Source organism: Pituophis catenifer, unplaced genomic scaffold (assembly GCF_029215685.1).
Source record: "Pituophis catenifer annectens isolate HBS135680 unplaced genomic scaffold, rPitCat1.0.hap2 SCAF_7, whole genome shotgun sequence".
Taxonomy (NCBI): Eukaryota; Metazoa; Chordata; class Lepidosauria; order Squamata; family Colubridae; genus Pituophis; species Pituophis catenifer.
Genome location: NW_027256887.1, coordinates 62838315 through 62850965, shown reverse-complemented (window position 1 = coordinate 62850965; position 12651 = coordinate 62838315). Strand labels below are relative to the sequence as shown.

At 38.6% G+C, this 12651-nt stretch overlaps 1 protein-coding gene across 1 annotated transcript; it reads left to right on the top strand.

Annotated features, from left to right (window-relative positions):
• The first annotated feature begins 649 nt into the window (after positions 1-649).
• NOL12 (nucleolar protein 12) lies at positions 650-9907 on the top strand. The gene is made up of 6 exons (XM_070946804.1): positions 650-749; positions 2871-2976; positions 3611-3659; positions 4705-4841; positions 6499-6584; positions 7936-9907. Exons 1-6 carry the CDS (start codon positions 670-672, stop codon positions 8108-8110), a joined length of 633 nt encoding a protein of 210 aa, XP_070802905.1. The 5' UTR covers positions 650-669; the 3' UTR covers positions 8111-9907.
• The last annotated feature ends 2744 nt before the right edge of the window (positions 9908-12651 follow it).

The following is a 12651-nucleotide window of genomic DNA, read 5'->3' as shown; positions in this document are numbered from 1 at the left end:
TATTGGCCAAGTGTGTTTGGACACACAAGGAATTTGTCTTGGTGCATATACTGGAGAAGGTATAAGTGAAAGATCCAGGAAACCATTTAAAAGTGCAAGCTACCCATATGTTCCACAGAAACTGAAATTTAAAACTTCAGGTGACAGAGACTGAGATATAGATTTTTTTCCCCCACACATAATCCTAACCCAATTTGCTTCATCATGGTTTACTAAAAGAAATGGAAACACAGATTTAAATCTTGTGCTTGCAACGAGGTTGCAAACCACACTGGGCTCATACAAAACTAAACCACAATCATAGTATGATTTCGCGTATGTTTGAAACTACCCATGCCAAAACAGCCTTTGCTATCCGTATGATCAGATTGCTCATTTTTTGGCTAACTAACCACAAGGGCAGCCGTATATAGGTTCCTGCCGGGGCCCCCCAAATATCTCGACTGTGGATACTGCAGGGCAGTTTCAAAAGTTGTGTAACGATTGCATGACTTAAAAAAAAAAAAAAGAGCTTGGTAAATCATATAACAAGCCTAACAATGATTAATTAAGGTGAGAGCAGAGGCGGAGCTTTCTGCAAAGACTCGTGGAGGAGGCGACGGCGGGACGGAAGAGGCGGTGCATTGGTTTGCGCTTCTGCCGGCGGAGTCGGAAGGAGTCATCGCCGGCATGGGCCGCAAGAAGAAGGGCCGGCGCGATGGGGCTCCGATGCTCCGGAGAGTCGTGTCTTTCGATGAGAAGAGTCGGTGGTGAGTGCGGGAGAGGAGGAAGAAGCAGGGCGAGTAGATCTACCCCTAGTCCCTCGCTGGGCGATGTATAATCTTTCGGTGTACGGATCCCTCCCGTGGGAAGCCTCCTGCGTGGAGAGGAGGTTTACCGGGAGGCTCTTTGCAGAGCTAGAGAAGAGTTAAAGCTGAGCAGGGATGCTTGCTGCAAGGTTCAGACACGTGTTGCTTTAGTACAGAGGTCTTCAAACTTGGCAGCTTTAAGACTTGTGGACTTTAACTCCCAGAATTCTCCAGCCAGCTATGCTGGCTGGAGAATTCTGGGAGTTGAAGTCCACAAGTCTTAAAGCTGCCGAGTTTGAAGACCTCTGCAATAATGTTTTTCAAACTTGGTCACTTTAAGATGAGTGGACTTCAATTCCCAGAATTCCTAGCCAGTGACCAAGTTTGAAAAAAAAAACTGCTTTACCTGACTTGGTTTTCGTACACACCTGCAACAGAATGTAGGGCATAATGAATTTATTTACAAAAGGGGCAACTTGCTAGAATTTCTGAATTCTCTCCAAAGTAGATTTTTCCCCAATGTCGTTCCTTCCAGGTGTTTTGGATTACAGAACCTATTCAAATGGCTGGTTGATGCTGGTTGAGGGTGATGAGAGTTACTCTCCTCTTCGTCTGGGTGAAATCAAGTAAATGTCGTGGTTTAGAAACAATCCACAAAATAGTTAACCAGCTTTTCAAAGAGTAAAATCCAATTTTCGTTCTGGAGGTTGACTTTTTTTTTTAATTTATTTATATGCCGCCCTTCTCCGGAGACTCAGGGTGGTTTACAATGCGTTAAGCAAGAGCCTTCATACTTTTGTATATTTATACAAAGTCATCTTATTGCCCCCACAACTGGGTCCTCAATTTACCTACCTTAGAAAGGATGGAAGGCTGAGTCAACCTTGAGCCTTGGCGAGATTCGAATTTACAGTAATTACAGGCAGCTGTTCTTAATAACAGGGTGCTTTAGACTACTGTACTACCAAGGCTCACAGTTCACATTCACAGTTACTTCTTTACTCTCTTGGCCTTTGCCTCTTCATCCTTCTTGCTTAGGGCGGTATCTGAGCTACAGCTATCCAGACATGCTTCAGATAGTACCTGGGTTAATGTTTTCTTTGTGCTGCCAAGTAGAATAGATATGGATTTTTTTTTCAATTTAAGAGGGAAATAGAGAAGTGAAATGTGGAGCAAAGAAAGTCTGTTTATTGCTCTGCTTATTGTTCTGTTTATTCTGCTTATTGTGTAGATAAGCTAAGATAAAATGGGTAACAGTTACATTGCCAAGAAAACTAGCTCACTTAGGGGAACAGAATCACACAAGGCTACCTGGACATTCAGAAGTATAAATAGTTCTCAGTTAACAACTGCCCAATTTAATGATTGCTCAGTTATATAACTCTGAAAAAGTAGTTTTATGACTGGTCTTCACACAACTGTTGCAGCATCCCATAGTCATGTGATCACCATTTGTGAGCTTCACAGTTGGCTTCAATCAATCAAAATAGAGCTGGAAAGGACCTTGGGGGTCTTCTAGTTCAACCCCCTGCTCAAACAGGAGACCCTATACCATTTCAGACAAGTGACTGTCCAGGCTCTTCTTAAAAACCAAACATTTGCTTCCAGCAAGCAGAATCAATGGAGAAGCCACCAGGAAGTCAGTCATATGATGTCATGCTTAACCTTGGATGATTCACTTTATGCCTGCAGTGGAACCGACGTAAATCTGGCAGTTCACTTAACAGCCATATCCCTTAGCAAAGGAGTTGCTGGTCCCAATTGCAATTGTATTACTCCCTGAGAGGCTTAAAAAAAATCATAGGTTCCATACTTTATGGTTATCCAATCTGTTCTGCCATTTTTCCTGTACAAATGAATTAGACTCTTAAGGAATGTATTGCAGGAGCCAGCCTGTACTTCTAAGTTAGTCTGCATGTTTAATATGGGCAAATTGTTGCATGCTTTTGCCTATAGGTAAAAGTTTTGTATATATTTGCCTACTGATCGTGCAGGATAAGTTATTTGTAGATTACTGATTCCATAGGCAGAAGGGTAATCCTAACTTATTGCTGCCTACTATACTGTGCTTATTCTTTCCAGGGAGTTCTTGACAGGGTTTCACAAACGTAAGGTTGAGAGGAGGAAAGTAGCTTTGGAGGAAATAAAGCGCAAACTAAAGGAGGAAGAAAAGAAGATGAAGGAAGAGGTATGATTTCATCTGAGATCTGTCTGGGAAATGGAAGGCTGCAACAGCTGCAAAAGTAAGGCAGAACTGTTTCCTTCCAAAAATGACTTTTTTCAAACATTTTGGATAGCTGCCTTCATTTTTGCCTTTTATTATTGAAACTTCAAAAATGTAAATTGCATTTGCTTGCTATTTTAGCAAGCTTACCCTCACCATTTTGACTCAACTCTAATTATGTTATACCGGTGTATTACCAAATTAAACAGGCCTTACTTTTGACTAAACCACAGAGACATATGTGCTTGGAAATAAAATGGAGTACCTCCAAGTATGGTTTATATTTTGAGGCAAAGATTTTGTGGGGAAAAGAGAGAGCTTTGCTTAGGGTGCCATGGTTTATACTGACTTGTTTTAAGGGAGATTCCAGATTTTGTAGGCTTTGATAGTATAATATAGAGTAAATTGATTTTTATAAGTTGATATGGAAATACCACACAGTACCACAATTCTACCAAATACTATACTACCACAATATAGTAGGAAGAAGTGGTGCATGACTTCTCATTGGCAGGATTTTAACTAGCAACTTGAATGAGGCAATTTAGGAGATGATCTGAAAACTCTTGGAATATCTATTTGTTTGCTTCTCTTGTAGAGACATAAAGAATACATGAAGATGTTGAAGGAGAGAGAAGAAGCCTTAGGTAAGTGTCCTATTTGAAGATGTAACCTAGCCTGGAATCCCAAAATGTATAAGATGACAACTTAACACAACAGAAGGCTGATCAATACAACTTCTCTAAAATAAGGTTAAATGAATATGACTCATGATTCAAATCATATCTTCATTTGATCTGTTAATGAATTAGTTTTGCTAATCTATAATCTTTAGCGCACTTTTACTAGGTGTTGTTTTCTATATTGCTCAGTATGATTATGTTTAGGCCACTGCTGTTAATCACAAACAGTTGGAAGGAGACAGAGATTCAGTGCTGATTTTTTTGTTGCACTGTATAAGCTTTCGGTCTTTAGAAGAATGATTACTGTATGGACTTCCTGCTGACCACAGGACTGAAAGATTATGTTTTATGGATTTATTTATAGATAAGCAATGGGATTGTGAGATGAAGAAATAATTGTAAGAGGTGAAGAGTCACTAAATTTATTTAAATTTGTAGTGAAGATTGGAAGACATTTTTTTATATTCCTACTTTTCTCTTTTTTCCTTATTCATTACACTATTAACTCTTTCTCTTCTCTTTATGTATATTTTATTAGGTTTTACTCTTATAATAAATAGTAGAAAATATTGTAGAAAATATACATATAAAAATGAATATTTTCATAGGTAAATGATGCAAATGAAAAGGTAAAGCTGTCAGGATATGGCTAAAGAGATGTGTGGAGTTTTTTTTTAATAGTTTGAAGAAGCTTATCCATCATTGGCAGAATTGTGTAGTGTAGTAAATGTTGATTATGTGGCAAATACAGATAACAAAAGAACCTGCTTCAAGGATTATCATCTCTTAAAATATTCCACTTTAAAGATACGGAGGTGGAGGCATCAAATGTCATTAAACCCACATATATAAAGGAATAATAGAATGTAGCAGGGCTGAAAGGTCTAAGCTTAAAGAATTCCTTCCATAAGGTTTTCATTTAGAACATAGATGCCATTCTTTAACAGAGTGATTGAAGAAACTGCCTTTGCACAGAAAAATTATGAATGTACTTCTTTCATCTTCTCAGAGGAAGCTGACGAGTTGGAACATTTAGTGACATCTCAAACAGAATCGGTGAGCTATGATCACCCAAACCATACGGTCACTGTTACTACCATCAGTGACTTGGACCTTTCTGGTGCTCGTGTGCTGGGGCTAACCGAGGTAATATATCTGTCTTTAATTAACTTGTTTATTAACTTGATAATTTAACAAAAAATATTTATAGATAATTTTTATATGGCTGCCCAACTCACAAATGCAACTCTAGTTGGTTAACCTAGATGTAAAAGGCAGACAAGTAACAATAATTGTAGGACCACACCATGCAATATAAAAGGGCACAAAAACACAACATTTCAACATCCTAAACCTTTTTTTCAAACAGGCTCATCCAACATCTTACTGTGTGTGTAAGAGAGAGAGAGAGAGAGGGAGGGAGAGAGAGAGGGAGAGGGAGAGAGAGGGAGAGGGAGGTTTTTAAAGTCATACAGAAATTCAGAGCTGTCCAGATCTCGGGATATGCTGTTGCAAAGCCTCCATATGTGTGCCTCCATAATTTTAAAAGGTCTTCCTCATACATCCTTTAAGTAGTATTATTTCTTTGAAGGCACTCAAAGCACACCCTTTCTGTTGGATTTTGTAGAATGGGCAGCTATCCATAATAGCTGGTTCATTAATTAACCCAGCCCTGTGCCATAAAGGGCTTTATCAGTGAAAGCCAGGATTTTGAATTGCACCCAGAAGCTGATAAGTGAGCGCTACTTGCAAAGCAGTGATTATGTTGTAACCATGATCATGGTACATCTATAAATACCAATCCCATCCAAAGTGAGGTGCGGGGAGGCAGAGTGAACAAGCCCACAACTACTCAGTTTTGTTTGGGTTAAGCCAAAGCTTTTATCTCTCCATCTAAACCCCCAAGACCTCCAGACACAGAGAATCTGAAGGCATTGTTTGGTCAGTCCAGGATAGAGATGGAAACCTATGTACCATTAACATACTGATTAATGATACTTAACCCCATGCCAATGGATAACCTCACCGAGAGGTGTGTGGGGAAATAACTTGATCTTAAATTTCTAGTCCAGACCGTCATCAGGAATCAACATTGTCTGGGAGGCACAAAAATAAAATATGCAAAAGAGGCTTGGAAGAAGAGCCCAAGACTGGCCAACATCCCTCAGTGAGGAGTATGGCTCAGTAGGTATTAATTTGTGATCTCCATAGCCATAGTTTGACTCTAATCACTATGCAAGAGCCATGGTGGTGTAGTGGTTAGAATGCAGTATTTCAGGCTAAGTCTGCTGACTGCCAGAAATTCTCACCCGCTCAAGGTTGACTCAGTTTTCCTTCCTTCCAAAATTGGTAAAATGAGGACACAGATTGTTGGGGGCAATATGCTGACTGTGTAAACTGTTTAGAGAGGGCTATAAAGCACTATGAAGCGGTATATAAGTGCTATTGCTATACTATATGTATTTGTGCATCCAAATATGCAAGATCCTGTGTTTGAATATAATGTCTTTTGAGCTGTTATTCCCAAAGTTTATGGAAGGGAATAGCTTGTCTGAATCCAACTAGAAGTCAAATTCCGAACTATAATTTATGGATTACAGTTCACCACTGTGCTAAATGATTGGTGCCAAGTTTTGGCTCTACATGTTTGGTCTTGGTGTTGATTGCTACTATTCTTTAATTTAAAGCGTTAACGTTTAATCTGAAATTTTAATATTTTGCTTAGAAAATCAAATCGTGTTTCTAGTTGCATGTCTAGGTTTTATTGTGGTGTTTTTTATTAGCTCACGTGTCTTCTTTTTAGAACGAAAATACTGACCCGGAAGGAGAAGACACTTTGAATACATCTACATTGCCTAAGAAATCTAGAGATCCACTTCTGTCTGAGAGGTATTACAGTTGTGTGACTTACTTTCAATTACCAAACCATTCAGAATGTCCCAACTGTTCTCTGAAGATTTGCTTAGAGATTATTCTAACATTGGGTGGAGAGTAAACTCCATTGAATTTAAAGGGTTTTTGTTCTGAGTAGATACGTATGGGGTGTGCTGTCAAGTGATGTTAAAAATAAAAAGTAGAGGTAAGTATGATACGGTCAGGTGGAAGAGGGCATAGAGGATTATGTGAAAGTGTTATTTATGTAAAGATATTACTGGCTGAGTTAGAAAGAAATGTGACCGAAGAACCTTCTCACTGCTGGTTGGTTCGTATGGTATACCTTCCTTAGAAAGTATAAAAATATTCCTACACCTATCCCTTTGTCTGTGTAAATATATTTCTCCCACCAGGCAAATTAGTTAGTTTTTTAGTCCTTTTAAATATGTTGGGAAATTTTTATTTTATTTTATTTTACAGTTCCTGTTCTAAATTCATTGCTGCAGAGTTTATTTTCTCAGTATGGATTTATTTGTTATCTCTTAATAGTACTGCAATTTGTATTGTTTTAATTTTTATAATCTGCCCAGAGAATTTCAGATGTACAGTTATTTTTTAAATGCATGTAAAAATAAAACAGAAGAGGACTGGCAATTCTATAAATAAGAGGAACATTCAAGTCAGAATTAGTCCAAGGAGATTAATTTTTTTTCTTATCTGTTTACTGTCTCTCTTTAGAGCTCAGAATTGTCTTTAAATATTTAAAGATCATAAAACTGGATGGACATACATAGCTCTGAGCTGTGTTTATAATCATGATTTCTTGAATAAACCACTATAATGCCATTGAATAAACCAGTATAATACCCTTGACTAACGAACTTTTCATTTTATGTCTGTTCAAAGACACAATAGTTTTGGAAAAAAAATATAACATACTTGGGCATATGACCATCTCCAGGGTCGCATAATCACAATTCAGGAGCTTGGCAATCGATTCATATTTATGACCAGTTGCATCATCCTGTGGCACATTAATCATGATTTGCAACTTTTTTTGCCAATTTCCAGAAAAAAAACACCCATTGGGAAAGCTGGATTTGCTTAACAACTGCAGTGATTTGTTTAACAACTGCTTAAAAATTGTTGTAAAATCAGGTCTAATTTGACTTATGACCTCAGCAACTTAACAACAGAAATTCCAGTTCCAATTGTGGTTGTAAGTCAAGGACTACTGGTAGTTTGAAAACCACAGCAGCTATGTTTACAAGGAACATAGGTGAGGGTGAATAAACCTGATAATTAAAAGCTAGCTTTTATTTTTTAAAATTAAGAAACAATTATTATTTTCTTCTCTTATCCACAGAATTTCTTCCCTCACTGCTTCTCTGCATTCCCGTACTCAGAAAAAGGGGAAAAAAAAAAAGATCAACCACAAACAAGGGACAAAGAACAGAGGCCAAATCATAAGAACAGGACGAACGAGCAAGTCCCAGCGCCGGAAAATGACAGGCGGCGGGAGGAGGCATGTCCAAGACTGAATGGCTGACACATGGACTATTAAACTCTACTAATTGGCTTGGAGGAAGATCAGTGTTATGTGAACACAATCTTCTGCTCAGGATTGCAGAGGAGAGGTGATACTTGGTGTTCCAGGAGCTAAGAGCCCATACAAATTAAACAAACCTAATCTTGGTTTTTGTAGGTCTCCTGCTGGGAAAGACCTCTCTCATTCAACTTCCCCTTATTTGGGTGAACAAAGGCCTTTTTTTCCCAGAGAGAGATTAGATCCCTGATTAATAAACATGTTTCCCAAAACTGGTGGAGATCACATTAATAATTGCATTCAAGTTCTTATCTCCATGCAATAACGTTTCATGTATTGGATTCAGAAAAAGAAACAAGTATAAAAGAGTAGCCTTGGTCAACCAGGTGTTTTCCACTTGTTGGGACAAACACCCAAATATTGTGCAACACATCTGTCAAGTATCAGGTTGGGTAAGGCTAGCACAGATAATAGCAATATTTTCTTCTTGCACATTTTTTTTACTATTATTCATATTAATTTTCATCTCTTGATGAGGAAACATGTTTCTCATAAATTCTTGTGACACATGCCAACGATTACGTCACTACTCATAAACAAGCATTGAAGATAAAAGAAGTTAACTTTTTGAATTGTTTTTGCTCTCATGGCAAAACATAGACGCTGCCCCCATTCCCAGTAAATACTCCCAAGGAGTAACTTGCTGATGCTCACATGAATTTATGGAAACAGTGGGAATGAATCCATATCTACACTTTAAAACCACATACTTGATCTATTAGCTGTCAGAGACTTTTTAAAACGACCAGGAGCCAAATGTTTCTTTAGCTGGATTCATAACACTGCATTTTGCTTTGTTTTTTGTTCTGAAGAGGCCCTCTCTCAAAGTGTTGGCTCTGTGTCTGAGCATCATTTAATTACAATACATTGAAATGTCAAGGCATCTGCCATTTTTAATTCCTGAATTAGATCTCCAGATCAAAAAGAGTTATTGGATGTATTGTTTTGCCCATCCAGCAAAAGAACAGGAGGCAGGAAGAGGGATTTTCTGTATTATGTTCTAACAGCAGTCTGGAAAGCTGGGGAGAAAGCCAATGCAGATGCTGTTGCTTGTGCCCTGGCAATAATCACACCGACCAAAATATTTCTGATCTATTTGTAATTGGTTACAGAGCCCAGAGAAATAATGCATTATGATGGGGAACTCAGAGGAGGGGAAAGGGGGAGAGGTGAGGCCTGGAGGTCAAGCTGTATATGTGTCTCGTGGCCTCAGTCATGTGAGGACTTTGAAAGGCAGCACTTGCTAGATAAAAGTATTTTTGCCCCTTGTCTTTGAAGGCTAAATGCCAGAAAGACTAGGTTCATGGCAGTTGGGTGGTTTCCTGTTTTGGGGAAGGGTGAGGGAGGAGAGTATGTTTCTGATTTCTCAGTTATTAGAAAGCCTTCAAACAAAAAATGGGATGGTACAATCTTTTAAGGAAGATACTTGCATACCCACATCTAGCTTTGACAAACGTGCCAACTACTATCCTACATGGACTGGGATAGCTCCATCATAATGTCAGTCTTCCATGCCCAAGGAACTTTTGGATTGGATTGCTGCAATGAATTCTTCATGAAGCTATCTTGAATTCAGCCCAAAAGCTGTAACTGGCACAGACTGCATCGGCCTAATTATTGAGAGGGATGGATATAAAGCCCATATCACACTAGTCCTGAAAGTGTCACATTGATTATAATTACTGAACTGTACTTCGAGTGTTGAGATTAATTTGTAAAGTTGTAAGGATCCAAGTATTAAAAAGAATATCTCCTCCAACACAGTCCCAAATTTGCATTACAATCAGGAGGGGAAGCCTTGGGGGGCACTTATTAGTGGATTTAGTTAATAGTATGATGGCTATATTTTTGCAATTTTTGGAAAATCACGACTGCAACCTCTGCCCATCTCACTTTATGCTAGCAAGCTGCTTTTCCTGACTCCATAGGAGTTGGTGGTGAATTTATGGTGAGTATGTCTTCCTCTAATGTCATGTTGGAACAGAGAATCTAACCATGCACCAAATACAGTTCATCACCAGGAACACAGGTGATTACCTGTATTGAATACATAGCATAAAATGATTAGCTGCTAATATCTTGAGTGGACTTTGGACATGGAAAATACTCCAGCATTAAATATAGTAGAAACAAGCATAGGAAATGAATTGTTAGCAGGAATATCATCTTGGAATTATTCCCTCAACACTTTAAAACATATAGGCAGCCCACTGTCTCCAGCGAATATGGTTAATGGGAGTTAGTCCAAACATTTGGAGACCAGGTTGCTAACTTTGCTCTGAAGTACAAACAACTGCCAGATAGCTCAGCTCCACTTCTATAACGGGGATTGCAGGAAGACAGGAAAACACCAGACAAGTGGGAGGGGGGGGATTTAGAGAGCCTGCTGGATCAGACCAATTTCAGTATCGGTATTCCACCATAGGTTCAGTAATTAAGACATGAGGTTTATTATTAATATTCTCACTGTTCTCCAGTGGATGGCAATAAAAGGGAGGTTGCCTTTGATCCTAATTTCCAGAGAGCATATGTACCTTGAAGTAGAATTTTTGCATTTCTTCCCTGCCTCCTTTGAAGATTCCCCTACTTCCCCATTAAATGAACGTATAGACCAATCCGTATCCTGATGCCATCCAGATGTGTTTGGATTCTGGCTTCAGAATTTTCAGCCAGTATGGCCAAGATGTATGGAGGAGGATGCCAGACTGGAGATGGCTGCTACAATGGTTGGTTCTTAGATGAGATTAAGTTCTAATGTAGTTTATCTGATTTTGACTGTGTGTTGTATGAGCAGATAATGGTGGAATTGCTTGTAATGCTTTATGACTAGATATTTTTCTATCTGCTACTATAGCATAGGATGGCAGGGTATATCATCATTTGGCTTGCTACATCTGGGGGCCATCCATAATTACTGTATATGTACTTAAATGTGCAACAGATTAGTTTTTCCTACTAATATGCAGAAGAGTAAGCTTGGGTGGTCTAGAAAGAGATGCTTAAGCTTTGTTTTAATCAAAATTCCTCTTGTGTAGAAAGAAGAGAAACATAATCCTGATTAATGATGATCCAACTACAGAGTGTTAAAGGTTTTCAAGGGGGGAAGACAGATTGAGAGAAAAGGGAGAAGACATTGCTACAATGATAAATTGTATATGAGAGATGAGGAAAAAAACCACAGATAATTGCAATAGAATCTACCTTGTCAGTCAACATATTGGGGATTGATTTATATCCTGATTCAATGAAGATAGTCATTGATTCATTTGTCCAGAATTCATGGGGGAACTCATAGTGTTTCCTCCTATCATTTCTCATCATAACCACCCCATGAGTTACATTCTATTTGAAGTTTATACAGAGGGGCTTGGGGAGGTTAAGGTTAGTTGAGATAGCTGTTTTATATTTAGGATTTCTATATTAGACGCCACCCAGGTTGTTTCTGAGAGGACATTTTGTGGAACAAAATCTAAATATGCATACAATAAACAGTACTGTGTGTCTAAAAGGCTACAGTAGCAACAACATCCTTGCCAAAAAATATACTCTTGTGGTAGACTTGACCTAGAGCAGGGGTCCAGGAAAGTTGGCACATACTATCATGGAAAGGAGAGATTCCAAAGACGCTATAATAACCACGGCAAAAATCAAGAGGATCCACTCCACGCGGTGTCAAAGCGCGTGTCGTTGTTTATGTATGCTATTTAGCATTTTATCTCCTCATGGGTGAAAAAAGACCGAAAGCGTGAAAGAAAATAATGCTTTGCACGAAAGGAAGCGTGCTAACTCTGACAGAAGGCACGAAGGGGAGAAATCAGTCCCACGCCCAACGACTCCGCAACGCGGGTTGTAATAAAATTCTGGCGTTGATTTAATTGCAAAAACCCCGCAGCCGAAAAAGGTCCAACTCAAAAACTCCCAATATCGCCAGAAATTTTATTCGTTGCTGATCGGCCCACCCCCTCAGACAATCAATTGACATATTACATTCAAATGAGTGTGGGCCATTCAGCCAATGGAAAGGAGGCTAGTGGGTGGAGTCCTGATCCACTTCCTCGGAGGAAAGTTTGTATTCATAAAAAAAAAGTCAGTAGTGGAAGAGTTCCAGTTGTAACTAAGTGTAGGCGTGCGTAGTAGGAGTTGCATTATCAAGGTGCGTTCTATTTTTTCCCTCCTATACGCTGTAATGATAATGTATGAGTTTGGTATGTTCTAGTCACAAACTACTTAGTTATAGATTAGTGTTAAAAACTAGCCAATTCTTAATAAGATGGTACTATTTTATTTAAATTTTCAGTAGAAAAGAATTTACATTTTCCAATTGTTGATAATTGGAAAAACTATTTTATTTTCTTCAGTTGCAGGCAGAAAGTGAATTCTTTAGAGGCTGTGAATTTCTCGCGGGTACAATAAATTTTTCCTCTATAACTTAAGTTCCAGAATAGTTTCAAGTGACTGTGCTTGATATTTATGTGT